Source organism: Melanotaenia boesemani, chromosome 13 (assembly GCF_017639745.1).
Source record: "Melanotaenia boesemani isolate fMelBoe1 chromosome 13, fMelBoe1.pri, whole genome shotgun sequence".
Taxonomy (NCBI): Eukaryota; Metazoa; Chordata; class Actinopteri; order Atheriniformes; family Melanotaeniidae; genus Melanotaenia; species Melanotaenia boesemani.
In genome coordinates this window covers 31,799,259-31,813,808 of record NC_055694.1, presented here as the reverse complement: position 1 = coordinate 31,813,808, position 14,550 = coordinate 31,799,259, and the positions used below count along the sequence as shown (strand labels likewise).

General features: G+C 43.6%; 1 protein-coding gene across 2 annotated transcripts; it reads right to left on the bottom strand.

The window, feature by feature from the left end:
* Nucleotides 1–66: 66 nt before the first annotated feature.
* On the bottom strand, nt 67–13,373 carry zgc:86609 (TMCO1/EMC3 family protein). Of its 2 annotated transcripts, none has more exons than XM_042004982.1 (9): nt 13,280–13,373; nt 12,299–12,459; nt 10,606–10,663; nt 10,254–10,347; nt 9,898–10,002; nt 8,428–8,509; nt 3,420–3,499; nt 3,227–3,309; nt 67–446 (listed from the first exon to the last, which is right to left on the bottom strand). In XM_042004982.1, the coding sequence occupies exons 2-9, from the start codon at nt 12,451–12,453 to the stop codon at nt 348–350; spliced, it is 756 nt and encodes a 251-aa protein (XP_041860916.1). In that variant the 5' UTR covers nt 12,454–12,459; nt 13,280–13,373; the 3' UTR covers nt 67–347. The 2 variants fall into 2 exon arrangements, with proteins under 2 accessions (XP_041860916.1, XP_041860917.1); XM_042004983.1 differs by having other exon boundaries at nt 13,293–13,313.
* Between the last annotated feature and the right edge of the window lie 1,177 nt (nt 13,374–14,550).

Sequence of the window (14,550 nt, the reverse complement as noted above, 5' to 3'; positions counted from 1 at the left end):
GTTTCTACCAGAATATTCTGCTTACAGGAGCAAAGCTAGATGTGGAAAGACTGCGTGACACACAGATGAGGTTCGTGGTGATGGGGTGTTTATTTCAAGGTCAGCACAACTCCAGGGACGTACAAGCAAAGTGTCCTGCAGGATGTCGCCGTGGAAGCGACCCAGTCACGTTTAAATGCAGCTGGATTCCCGAGTGCTGCCACAAACAAACATGGTGGAGGCTGTTCATGCTTGACAAGGTCTGTGTCCATTCTTCACTCTTGCACCTTGAAAATCAGTTCCTCTGCTACAGCAGAGCTGCACAACCATCCACAGACGTGTTTCTCTACAACATGCTGAACGTGATGTCACAGACCCCCGAAGGCGAGGTCTCTGGACATCAGCTTCTCCTCCACGTTCTCCAGCGCCCACTTGTGTTCCACGATCTCCAGTGCTTCCCACTCGCTCTGAAACAGACGCAAAGCATTTCTGATAAAGAATTCAAAAGGCTGCAGCCTGGACGTGGTTTGAGACAAAGGTCAACTGAACCAGAACTGACGGTGAAGCAAATTTGCATAGTGTGACATCACAGGGTGGCAGCTATATTAGAGTTCACAACAATGTTTTTTTCTGTAATATTCTAAAATGAATTTAAAACTATAGAATATAAACTAACAGTGGTCATACATAGAAGAAAACGTCTGGGGCACAAGAAAGTTCTTCATTATCATTCAAACAAAAGTACTACAGTGTTGACTTTTAACTTTTCAAATTACGCATTACAGTCGTTCTCTTAATGAAAATCAGCAAAGAGCACATGATCCAAATCCAGGCTTGTCCTAAGTAATTCCCACTCTATCTCCACTGATGTCTACCCGTCATCTTGTTTTACACAAGTATCATATCTACATCATGTTTAAAACATCTAATGAATAACAGGTCAACACATTAACCAGAATTAGTACACCAACATTTCAAAATGTTGTAACACTTTCATGCGTACGAGCCCTAAAATGAAGACAGCTGCAACACCAACTGTATTGTTTTTTTTTTATTATTATTATTTTTGGAATTTAAATCAAGATGGATGAATAATTTGGAAGTTTGTGGATGCTGAAAATGCAGCTGACGACCAGATGTCACCGGTATGGTCTATTCTACGAGGCTTTGAAGCTTCAACTCCTATTCAGTACAATCAAGCCGCTGGGGTCAGGGTCTGTCTCAGTATGATCCGTGTCCTTCCTCTTCACAAAAAAAGTCAGAAATACCTTTCTCTATTGCTACAGGATATATTTCTCCACATTTCATTTTCATGCTGTAGCTACTTTTATGTGGAGAAATACTAGCAGCGTTGCTAGCCCTTTATAAATTAAATGGGATGTAGCTTTAGCATAGTTAGCACTAGGTAACTTGGATACTGAGACACTCTCACTCCCGTGTTTCTCTGTCCTGGTCCTCGGGGACTCCTGCCCTGCATGTTTTATATGTTTCTAACTCCAGCACACCTGATACACATTAACAGAACTGGTGGTCAAGTTCTTTGCAAGCCTGCTAATGAGCCATTCATTTCAGTCGGTGTGTTCAAGTATGGAAACATATAAAACATCCCCGAGGACCAGGATTGACAAAACACTGATTTTAAGCATCTTTATATTTTATTTTCAGCTCCAATGTGAAAACCTCAAATAACTGAGTTGAGATGTAGTCCCTAAATCACTGAAAACTAAATTATGACATTGTTTCTTCACATTATCTTAAAACCAGTGGTGTAGTCCAGGGTATACACAGGTACGGTGTATACCCACTTATTTTCCAGTCAGCATTGCGTATACCCACCCGCCCGTGATACAAACCATTGTTATACCAGCAAACCAGCCGAGGAAAACTCTACGAACCGTTTACAAGTTTTAATTTCACCTTTGTAATACCTGATGGAGAAAGCAATTCAAACTAAAATTAGCTTTCACAATTATAAACGTCCGCGTGAATGTACATCAACCAGGAGCTCAGCTGATGTTAGCGTTGCTACACCGGTGAAGTTAGCCAGCAGCTATGTAAACATTAGCCCGACACCCACGCCCGCTATGTCTTCCATCCCTGTAGGGATGCTCGCAGGGAAGGAGACGCTGCCTCTTCGCCATCATTGTCTCTCTCATTACATTTATAGCCTGTGATTCAGATTTTTTTTGTTTTTCTGTAGACATCAATACTGACTGGCCAGACCTGGAGGCTGTTAAACAAAAAGATTTTAAATCTAAGAACACCTGGTTGGGATCTAAAACAAAAATTTGGTTAAGTTTAGATAGATTGCTAGTTTGGATGACTTCTGAAACAGTGGACACTGGGAAATGTATGTATGTGGGTGTGTCCATTTGGATGAACTGTATGTGGGAGAAATGGACCACACTCACACGGTTGTGGATACAGTCGTTACATTGTAGTACAAACTGCTCCTGATCAGGTGAGAGAATAGTTGTCATTCCAGTAATTCGTTATTCCATTGAAAATAAGGAATAGTTTACTCTACATGTATTATTGTCTCTCTAGTCCCTGGGCCAGTATTGGTTTTACAATTTCATAACCCCTCCTCCCTGAGCAACAGAAATCATGTGACAAGAAGCAAATACTTTTGGGATTAAGAGTAATTAGAGTACTCTTGCATGTCACTTTTTCTTAAAAGGGGTTTTTCTGTGCTACTAAAAAAGGGGAAAAAATTACGAGCATACCCACTTCTCGAGGGACCACTACACCACTGCTTAAAACGGATCTAGTGCTAGCATAGAACTAGATTAGCACGACAACGTAGCTTCATGCTGAGTTCAGGTTAGTAGCCGTACATAAAGTTTGTAGTCATACTTGCACAGGCACCAAACCTCTTCTAGAAGTCTGGAAAGACGTTCTTTCCTCCTCTAGTGGCCTGTCCTTTAACTGAAGTGGCACCTGGGGTGTTCAATCTGATTTGAGAGGTGGCCACCGTGGACACACCTCTTGCTCTACTCTTGACTATCGCTAGATGACCAATCGTCATCCTCAGGTAGCTGGAAACTATCCCAGCAACTACTAAGTTGTAGTCTGGCTGGAGTCCAGCTGTAAACTCAGTTTCATCATGAACTAAACACAACCCCCACAGTTGTGTTACGATTGAAATGGCACATGTCTGCCATCTAGTGGAGGAGAGTGGTAACAGGTTTTTGCTCTCTTTTTGGAAGTAAAACCTGAAAAATAAATTCATCTGTTAGCATCTCACCTTAAAAGCCTTGTTGGGGTCAGGGGGCATCGCCATGGCAGCACCAGTCATTTGGTCCTGCATGAGCCGTGACTGGTCAGCAGCTGTGAGACAGAAGGAAGTTCAACAAACTATGTTTTAAAGATTCACCAGCTTTATTTTCACATGTACAATCTATGAAAAAAATTCTTCCTCTCTGTCGTAGGATACTCACCGTTGTCCTGACCCAGTATGAGGTTATACATGCTTCTCAGTCCAAACACATTCAGGAAGTACCAGGAAGCTGAACTTACCCTAAAAACATCAAACCAGAAAGAATTTAATAAGCCGGACAGATACAAGCAGAGTTTGGTTAAAATATTTACACCCAACGGCCACTTTATCAGCTCCACCGGTTCACCTGCTGTTATCACAATTATCTAACCAGCCAATCACGTGGCCACAACTCCACACATTTAGTTCGTAGACATGGTGAAGATGACTTGAAGTTCAAACTGAACATCACAATGAGAAAGAAAGCAGATTTAAGTAACTTTGAACGTGGGATGGTTGTTGGTCTGAGTATTTACTGGGATTTTCACACACAACCATCTCCAGGGTTTCCAAAGAATAGTCTGAAGAAGAGAAAATATCCAGCGAGCAGCAGTTGTCTGGACCAGAATGTCTTATTGATGTCAGAGGTCAGAGGAGAATGGACAGACTGGTTGGAGATAATAGAATATCTTAAACATGGCGCTGTGCGAGCAGCTGCGTGCTACGGCGGCTCTGCCTTCTCTATTCCTTTTTTTAGTGTTTTATATGGTTTTTAGACGTGGTTTTCTTTTTTCCTTTACAGTAGTCAGTACCAGGTGCAATTCTGCACATGGGAAACCTACTTTTATTGTTTTTCTATTTGGATTTCTGCTTCTTTTGGCACTTTTCCAAACTTCGGCGGGGGACACCTTTGGTTTCAGCCACGGCTCCATTGTTTACACCAGGGACCAGCTGTTAGCTCTGAGCGGCACTGCTCTTCTCTACGCGGAGAAGCCGGAGATTCCCGCGGAGATACGGAGAAAAAGAAGAGGCTGCAGAGCAGGAAGAAAGCTCCAGGAGAGGAAACGGAGGTACAGGCCATATTTACCCTCCGTGATTATGGGAAACGTTCGTTCCCTCTCAAACAAGACCGAGGAGCTCACGGCGCTGACCCGGCTACAGCGGGAGTTCAGGGAATGTAGCCTCATGTGTCTAACGGAGACGTGGCTGAATGGACTTATTCCGGACTCTGTGGTTTCCCTGGATGGATTTAAACTTTCGCGCGCGGACAGGAGTGCGGCGGAGAGTGGTAAGAGGAAAGGCGGGGGACTCGCGGTGTATGTCAACGAGAGATGGTGCAACCCGGCGCACGTCTGTGTAAAGGAACAGCTCTGCACCAGGGACATTGAGTTACTCGCTGTGGGTATGCGGCCGTATTACCTCCCGAGGGAGTTTTCACACGTTATACTGTTTAATGTGTACATCCCTCCCTCGGCTGATGCAGCAGCTGCTTGTGAGCTGCTCCACAGCGCAGTGACTCGGATGCAGACTCGCCACCCGCAGTCCCTCCTGCTGATCAGCGGGGATTTCAATCACACCTCGCTCTCTGCCACTCTCCCTACTTTCGTCCAGTACGTGAAGTGCCACACCAGGGAGAACAAGACGCTGGACCTACTGTATGCTAATGTGAAGGACGCATACACCTCCACCCCCCTCCCCCCGCTTGGACGCTCTGATCACAACCTCGTACATCTGCTCCCTGAATACACACCCAGGGTGAGAAGACAGCTGGCACAGAAGAAGTCTGTGAAAGTGTGGACCGATGAGGCCAATGAGAGACTGAGAGACTGTTTCCAATCCACAGACTGGGAGACACTCTGCAGCTCTCATGGAGAGGACATTGATGGCCTGACCCACTGCATCACGGACTACATCAGCTTCTGTGTGGAGAACACTGTGCCAACCCGGAGGGTGCGGTGTTTCTCCAACAACAAACCCTGGGTGACCCCTGAGCTTAAAGTCCTGCTGAACCAGAAAAAGAGGGCTTTCATTTCAGGGGACAGAGAGGAGCAGAGGAGAGTTCAGCATGAACTCCAGTACAAGATCAGGCGAGCCAAGGACAGCTACAGGAAGAAGCTGGAGGAGCAGCTGGAGCAGAAGAACACACGGGACATGTGGAGAGGGCTGAAGGAGATCTCTGGATTTGGACAGAGTGGTGCCAGAGGGACAGCTGATGGAGACCAGCGCTGGGCCAATGATTTAAATCTGTTTTTTAACAGATTTGATTCAAACCCCACTCTCCCTGCCCCCCCTCCCCCCTCTTCACACATCCCCAGTCCAGCGTCTACCATCACCTTCCCCCGACCACCTTCATCTTCACCTCCACTTTCACCTACCCCCCATCTCCACTCCACACCAATGGACTCGACCACCAGCCCCCCACTGCCCTCCACCTCCCCCCTCTCCTTTACATCGGCCCAGGTGAGGAGAGAACTGAGGCGGCTGAAGAACAGGAAAGCTGCAGGACCCGACGGCATCAGCCCCAGGCTGCTCAGGACCTGTGCAGACCAGCTCTGTGAGGTGCTCAGGTACATCTTTAACCTGAGCCTCAGCCTGGAGAAGGTCCCTGTCCTGTGGAAGACCTCCTGTGTGGTTCCGGTTCCTAAGATATCACACGCGAAGGAACCGAACCATTACAGACCCGTCGCCTTGACCTCCCACCTGATGAAGACCATGGAGAGGCTCATCCTCGGTCACCTCCGCTCCGTGGTGTGCACCGCGATGGACCCGCTGCAGTTTGCCTACAGGCCAAACATCGGGGTGGATGATGCTGTCATCTACCTACTGCACAGGGCGCTGGCTCACCTGGAGACCGCTGGGAGCGTCGTGAGAGTCATGTTTTTTGACTTCTCCAGTGCGTTTAACACCATCCAGCCGGTGCTGCTGCGGGGGAAGCTGGAAGGAGCTGGTGTGGATGGAAAGTTAGCTGCGTGGACCATCGACTACCTCACAAACCGGCCACAGTACGTGCGTCTGCAGAACTGTGTGTCTGAGGTGGTAGTCTGCAGCACGGGGGCCCCCTCAGGGAACAGTGCTCTCACCGTTCCTCTTCACCCTTTACACCTCGGACTTCACCTATAACACCAGCAGCTGTCATCTCCAGAAGTTCTCTGACGACTCAGCCATTGTGGGCTGTGTGTCTGAGGGGAACGAGCTGGAGTACCGGTCAGTCATCAGGGACTTTGTGGACTGGTGTGAGCGCAACCACCTGTGCTTAAACACCAGTAAGACCATGGAGATGGTGATTGACTTCCGGAGAAGGACACTACCCCACACACCGGTGAACATCCAGGGGAAGGAGATTGACCGGGTGGACAGTTTCAAGTACCTGGGTGTTCACCTCAACAATAAACTGGACTGGTCACACCACACAGACGCCCTGTACAAGAAGGGCCAGAGTCGCCTCCACCTCCTGAGGAGACTGAGGTCCTTTGGAGTATGCAGGCCTCTGCTAAGGACATTTTATGACTCTGTGGTAGCCTCTGCTGTCCTCTACGCCGTTGTCTGCTGGGGAGTGAGCAGCACCGACCGGGACAGGAAGAGACTGAACAAGCTGGTCAGGAGGGCCAGCTCTGTCCTGGGCTGCCCGCTGGACTCTGTGGAAGAGGTGGGTGAGAGGAGGATGTTGGCCAAGCTCACATCCATCATGGACAACACCTCTCACCCACTGCACCAGACTGTGGGGGGGCTGAGCAGCTCCTTCAGCAGCAGACTGAGACGCCCTCAGTGTAGGAGGGAGCGCTACCGCAGGTCCTTCATCCCCACTGCTGTCAGACTGTACAACTTGTCTGTATAGTCATAATACTGTGCAATATTTATTTATATTTTACTGTGCAATACCCCCCATTATCAATGTCATCATATTCTTCATATCCCACCATCACCATGTAAATATGTATATAGTCTGTGAGGTTGTTGTTATATTTTATTTTATTTTATGTATGGATGTAGTGTGTGTGTGTGTATGTATATATATGTATATATATATATATATATATATATATATATAATGTATGTGTGTATGTATGTATGTATGTATGTGTGTATGTATGTATATATATGTATGTATATATATATATATATATATGTATATGTATATATATATATATATATATCTTTATATTATAACGGTACATATTTTTGCTTTTCTTAGACTTGTAAATAATTTCTATTGCACTTTCTTGCTGTGATGCATGTTCACCTTATTTTGCCTCTCTGTACTTTATTCTATAACAAGAGCTGCTGTAACAAGTGAATTTCTCCACTGTGAGATAATAAAGTCTAATCTAATCTAATCTAATCTAATCTAATCTAATCTAATCTAGAAAGGCAACAGGAAGTCCAACAAGCACTGGTTCCTACCAAAGTCTGCAGAACAGCATCTCTGAACACACAACACGTCCAACCTTGAAGCAGATGGGCCACAGCAGCAGAAGACACACCGGGTGCCTCCTGTCAGCTAAGAACAGGAAACTGAGGCTACAATTCACACACACTCACCAACACTGGACAATAGAAGATGGAGAAACGTTGCTGGTCTGATGAGTTTAACTCCACATTCAGATGATAGGCTCAGAATTTGGTGGAAACATCATGAAAACATGGATCCATCCTGCCTTGGACCAAAGCTTCAAGATGTTGCTGGTGGTGTAATGGTGGGGGGGGGGGATTTTCTTGGCCCACGTTGGTCCCCTTAGTACCAACGTGGCCTGGTTTAACCAGCACAGCCTACCTGAGTATTGTTGCTGACCATGTCCATCCCTTTATGACCACAGTGTAGCATCTTCTGATGCTACTTCCAGCAGGATAATGCACCATGTCACAAAACTCAGATCATCTCCACCTGCTTTCTAGAACATGACGATGAGTTCACTGGACTCCAACGGCCTCCACAGCCACCAGATCTCAGTCCAGTAGAGCAGCTTTGGGATGTGGTGGAACGGGAGATTCTCATCATGGATGCAGCCGACAAACCTGCAGCAACTGTGTGATGCTGTCATGTTAATATGGAGAAAACCTCTGAGGAAGGTTTCCAACACTTTGTTGAATCTATCACACCGAGAATTATTTCTGGAAGAAAAAGGGGTACAGCCTTGTACTAGTAGGTGGACCTGATAAAGTGGATGTTGAGTTTGTATGTATTTATCTACCAAGATGCATCCAGTGACAGCAGGTCTATTCCTCTCTGTAACATGGGCTTGAACCTCAGAGTCAGAGGAAACGGCACCTTTGCTGTAAGACAACAACATAAATGTAATATCCACATGAACCAAAACAGCATCTGATATAATTAATAAAGTTTCTAACAGGGAGAAAACAGCAGCATGAAGAATTGAAATAGTTCATATTGTGAAGCAGATCAATGAGTTTACTGAAGGAGTTATTAGATTAAAACCAGCCAGTGATGACAAACTTCTTTCTCTGCTTTAAGCGATCCCTGTGTTGTTTCCTCCGGCTGGTAACAACTGTGGTTTAACAGTAAAACCTCCAGCAGAACCAGACTTGGTAAGACCAGACATCCACTTCTACTGGCTGCTGTCAGATCCTCATAAACTGGGAAAAAACCAGGATAACCAAACAGACCAGACATCCACTTCTACTGGCTGCTGTCAGATCCTCATAAACTGGGGAAAAACCAGGATAACTAAACGATTCTGTAGATCAATAGCTGCAGATTTTACAGTATGTATACTTGGAACTGGAGATTTTCTGTCACTGCATCAAAGCTTTTTCATCTAAACCAAGAATCAAGCTGCATCTTAAAATTGAGAAAAATTCCTTGCTTCCTGCTCTGTTCTCGAGTTCTGCTTCAAAATCCAAAATAAATCAACATAATATTCCCTACGGATCTTCAATTGAAAAAAAACAGCCCATCAGGTTTCCATCTCCCAAAACCATAAATTCATTCCTGGCCAACAGGATGTAGGGTGGTTTGGAAGGAGGAGGGTCTCAGACCTGTGTATCCATGCTCATCGTTCACTCTGCTCAGCACCAGCTACAGCCTCCACATCTCCACATACTGATGCATCCTCTGCTCTGCAATCTCTAAATGTTTACAGACCTGTAGGGTGGAGAAGTCCAGTCCCACAGCAACCTGGCCATCTTCGGATGACCTCTACAGACTTCTGAGCTACTACGGCACAGGCACATGCTAACTGGACACTGGCTCGTAGAGATTTTATACAATTAGACCTGCTACGTCTGTGCAAGCCTGGCTCAGAGAGCAGATTCCAGACTTTCTGGAGACACTTTTTGGGACATGATAACTTCATTTGACTTGTGCTGTGGTCTGGACCAATGGTGGGGGTCTGATCCTGAAACAAGGTCATTCACAACATTAACTCTCCTTCTGTTTTATTAACAGTGGTCTAGCAGTACTCCTAGTCTTTTATTTTTCTTCTCATGATTATTGAGATTGTTCCTGTTTCTTCCCTTTTGTTCATTGTAAAATAAAATCTAAAAAAATAGAGAAAACCAGAAACATTGTTGGGGCTGATTTCTTATAGTTTGCATGCAGTAGTGGAGACCTGATGAAAGCATCTTCATTCACTCAACACTTCATTTAAACAAACATGTGGCTCTGATCGTGGAAATTAAAACTGACAGATTAAGAAACTCACTTATGACAAATCCAGAGAAAGCCCAGTTGATCCATCCACCAATCAGAATCATGGGCAGCATGTTGGTCAGGTTTCCTTTCATCATGTCCGTCAACATGCTGCTGTCTGGAAGACACAAGCAGGGGTGAAGGAGCTGAGCATCTAAATCAGAGATTTGTCTGTTGTCTCAGGAAACGTGCAACGTGTGGCATCATCGTTGAAGACGCCGACGTTTGCAGGAGCTTACAGAAAACTGCTTCCAGACAAAATGTTGCAGAATTAGTTGATCATTAGTTAGACGTGCGGTAAGGACAAACAGAATCTGTCCCGGCTGTCATACTGTGACTGGATTTAACACATCAGCTAAATCTACACACCTGTCATGGGGTTCTTGGGGACGACCTTCCTCTTGACCTTCTTGAAGAATCCGGTCTCTGCGTTGTTGAAGTAATGTTTCCTCATGGCAAAGGACTGAAACAGTAAAACCAGCATAGTCACACGACTTCCTGTACATCACTGCAGTTTTCTAGCAGCTGTAGTAGCACTCATTTACTTTCTGCTACTTCACCACTAGATGTCGCTACTCGACTGGATCAAACCATAGAAGTGGAGGACTTCTTCACTTTAAGAGCAATGACGCATCAAGCTGAAGCAGAGAAAAACTAACCAAGCACCTGTGGTCCTCCCACAGCCCCGTTCCAGCTGACAGAGTAAATAAATCCAGTTTACCTGCCGGGGAATGTACTTCCCGTTCTCCCTGAGGATGCGACTTCGAAGGAGTACCTGGCTGAACAGAACCAGACAGATCTAGAGTTAGTGATGTGACTTTTCAGAATCCACCACCTGTTCACCACACAGCTGCATGTCTCTGCTGTGTCCTGGAGCAGCTTGCTGTCTGACAAACAGCAATGTCGGAGGAGACCTCAAGTAAAATATTACCTCTTACTCACGTTGATCCAGAAATGTGGGAATATGAACTTTGTCCCAACAGGAGAAATAACACACAGAAGTAAAAAGCATGCTTAACTCCAACTTCCTTTCTCCCTGCAGTTTAACCCAGAATACAAATTCATGATGCTTTCATCACTTTGTCTCTGTTATGACTCTGGTCTGCAGAGCAGCTCTATACATGTTTCCATGATGTCATGTGATGGTAACATACAACTCTGCTGCAGCTCTGTCCATGAATGTGTGGTGAGAGACAACTTTTCAACATTTGCTGAGAGTTCAGCTCACCTACAGCATCATCAGTTTCTTCAGGTTTCATCTTGTGTTAATAGTTTTTCTTAATGGGACACTCAGGCTCAAATAATCCCATCAAAATAAGAAAACCATCTTTTTTAATCTTTGAGATGAGTTTCACTATTTGCTTGAAGTGGTTCCACAAAGAACCTTTAGGTGTTTCTTGTTTTTTTTCTCTGCGTGTCTCTTATATTTGTTCTCCATTAGCATCAACTCTTACAGCACCACCCACTTCGTACCAGAGCCCAGCAACAGAGCAGCGTGTTTTCTAACGAACAGCTCGGTAAACTGCCTCCAGCGTGTGGTGGAAGTAACGTATTACTGGTGCTGGTTCAAGCTAGACAGAAACAAAAGATGCATAAACTATTCTTATAATTACAACCGCTCCTATAATTAAATGTCTATTTGAAATAGCTAAGTCATCACTCTCAGATTACAGGTTTACTTGTGGTTCCTATAGGATCTAAAAGTAGAAAAGGAGGCAAACCCTTAGTTATCAGACCCCTATCTGTGGAACCAGCCCACAGTTTGGCTGCATGAAGCAGACTCCCTTTCTAGCTTCTAGATCAGTCTTCTAACCTGGTTCTGACTCTAATAGAGGTTTTCCTCTCCACTGACTCCTCGTGCAGTTCAGGATGGAGGAGTGAATCAAAGAGAAGATGGTTTTCTTGGCCTGGGAATTATTTTCATGAAGTGGTTTATATGAACACAGTTATAAACTGGACTGATGTGGATCATATGATGGATTTGTATGATCCAGCCGTTTCCTTGCAGGTGTGAAAAGATGACAGTAACCACTTATATAGCTGATAAAAGAGAAACAGAGGCTCCATGTGATTTTAAGAGCATTGATATTATTTTCTATTAAATGGAGCATTATATAAGTTTACACAGTTCAATTACACATCCAATTATACCTCAGCCCTCTAGAAAAGATCAAGATAAAAACAAATGCAAACACATCTCGAATATGCAAATATATGCAGAAACAAACAGATTCAGTCAGTACCAACGAGGCAAACAGGGTGGTTGCAGTAAAATTCTGCTTCATGTTCTTCATTTACTATGAATCCATTATTTAATTAGAACATTAATCAGCTCAGCGCCACCAGTTCAGAAGTGTCTGCAGAGAAAACGACACATCATCATCATCATCAGAGCAGAGCTCCTCGTGTCTCACCTGTCAGAGACCTGCTCCAGGTCCAGCTTCTTGTCACTGTGGAGCAGCTGGGTGACGTAATGACGAATGACCCCAACCAAGAAGGTGATGAAGACGATGGGCAGGACTACCCACATCCGAATGCTGGAGTCCAGCAGGAGCTCAGGACCAGCCATCGCTCTCTGTTCAACCCACCAACCCAGAAACACACAGGAAGACGCTAATGAAGAGGAAGAGCTAGAAACAAGCTTTGTTCAGTCTGAAGTCAATCCATCCTTGTTATATTTTTATTTTATTTTTACAGATCTTTAAAAAATTATTTTGCTTATTTTCAAATTCTTTATACATTTTCATAACTGTAATAAAATAATCCAGATAAAAACAGTTTCTATTCAGTTTTATACTTTCCACCCCATCGTGTCATTTATATCATTATAAGAAACTCTAGTATGTTACATTAACCCTGATCCACCTGAGAAGTATTTTTATAGCTGCTTGGAAAAGATTATATATATAAACAAATAATAATCTTTCATTTTAGCTGAGTGACATCACATGCAGTTATTCAGAGGCCTGACAAACCGGTTCCAGTCTACACATTAGCGTTATTATATTACACCGTTTTATTCGCTAAATATCTACATATGCTCTAGTCCCTCTAATTTAACAAAAGACCTGTTAGCAGACTGAGACACAGCTGACAACTTAGAGCTAACCAAAACACACCGACCATGGTTTAAATCATAAACTAAACTGCCTGCTCCTTACTAATCTGACCTGCTGCTGACCTCTCTCCATTCACTGACCTGCTAAAGTTAGCATTAGCCACCGTTTAGCTGATCACAAAGTTGGCTAAAGATGTTAGCCGGCTAATTTAGCTAGTTAATCTGACATCTCTTTCACCATCAAAGTGCAGATTCTAGTTAATATTTGCGACTGTTCTTGAACTGTAATCTGGCGATAATTTCAAAATGTGTAAATATAAAATAAAATATAACTCACCACATTTACAAACTTTGTGAATGAGCGACGCAACGGACAAGTTCAGCTCCTAAGTGAGGCGCTTCCGGTTACACCGGAAACACCATGCAACGATTGACACTTTAAAAAATGTACACCAGACTTGTTTTAAGTGAATGAATGAATGAATAAAGTATCAAATTAAAAGTATTTGATATGTTTCTCATTGAAAGTAAAAGCTAAAGTTGGAGCAAAAAGTGTATACCATGGCAAAAATAACATGTACGTACAAATTGATAATACATTACATTACAATGCATATATTTTGCGTCAAGACAATATTTATATGATTTTTAAAGATAATAAGGAAACAAACTGCAAAAGCCGAGGGCGACTACAATATGACTGCATTTTCTGGTCACATTCAGGCCTGTGGTTTTAGGTTTTTGTGTCAGTTGTCACAAGAGTAAAAAATCCAGGTGACAACATAGTTTAAGCCATGCCATCAGTGTCAGGCTTCAGCGAGATACCGTGAGATGAAGAGTTTCTGTCATCCTATCAAGTCTCAGAGTCGTCTCTTTGTACATGTACAGTATGACATGCTATTTAGCCTTTTTTTTTTTTTGGATGGATGGATGGATGGATGGATTTGTTCTGGGATAATCACAGTATATTGTGCTCATTTTGTCCGATCAGCTGTGGCTTTTGGGCACTATGAAAAGGAGGTTGATTTAACATTAATGAGTGAGTGCGCAACCACCAGAAACAAAAAAAAAAAAACAAAAAAAAACAAAAGGACACGCCGTTCCATCCACATGAACAGATTTTTATAATTTTAGAGCAATAAATATTTCCACTTTTCCATATCTCTGCCATTTCAAAAACAAAGTACAAGTAATATATATTTATATACACAGCTAAAATTTTCAATACATAATTTTTAAAATAATGTTGTCTCTGTTCACACATATTTGACACTTTACTCGTACAATTTTACAAGGACTATTGCAGTCTGTCTTTGCTCTACATTATAAACAAGAAATGTTTTCTCCATGATGCGCTTCATTGTGTTATTTAGAAACAAACAACTCAGACCTACGTCGCATTCTCTGCCCTTGTGGAGAGAAACACAACACAGACTGTGTTTACACTGGAACAGAAGAGTCTGACATTTTTCACTCTTGTTGAACCAGATCTGATGAGTTTATTAGTATTTTAGAAAAAAGTTTCCCTGTTTTGCCTGCAGCAGTCAGACCAGATCTGTTCCTGTTGGCGTTGAAAAAAATCAGACCTTGCATTCTCGATGCAAAACA

What these genes read in the sequence shown, in the direction of transcription:
- zgc:86609 (XM_042004982.1), bottom strand. Translation starts at nt 12,453, where the DNA reads ATGGCTGGTCCTGAGCTCCTGCTGGACTCCAGCATTCGGATGTGGGTA. An exon ending in CCCCAAGAACCCCATGACAG is followed by an intron (nt 10,003 to 10,253) that starts GTGTGTAGATTT and finishes TGTGTCTTCCAG; the next exon opens with ACAGCAGCATGTTGACGGAC. An exon ending in CATACTGGGTCAGGACAACG is followed by an intron (nt 3,310 to 3,419) that starts GTGAGTATCCTA and finishes TCTGTCTCACAG; the next exon opens with CTGCTGACCAGTCACGGCTC.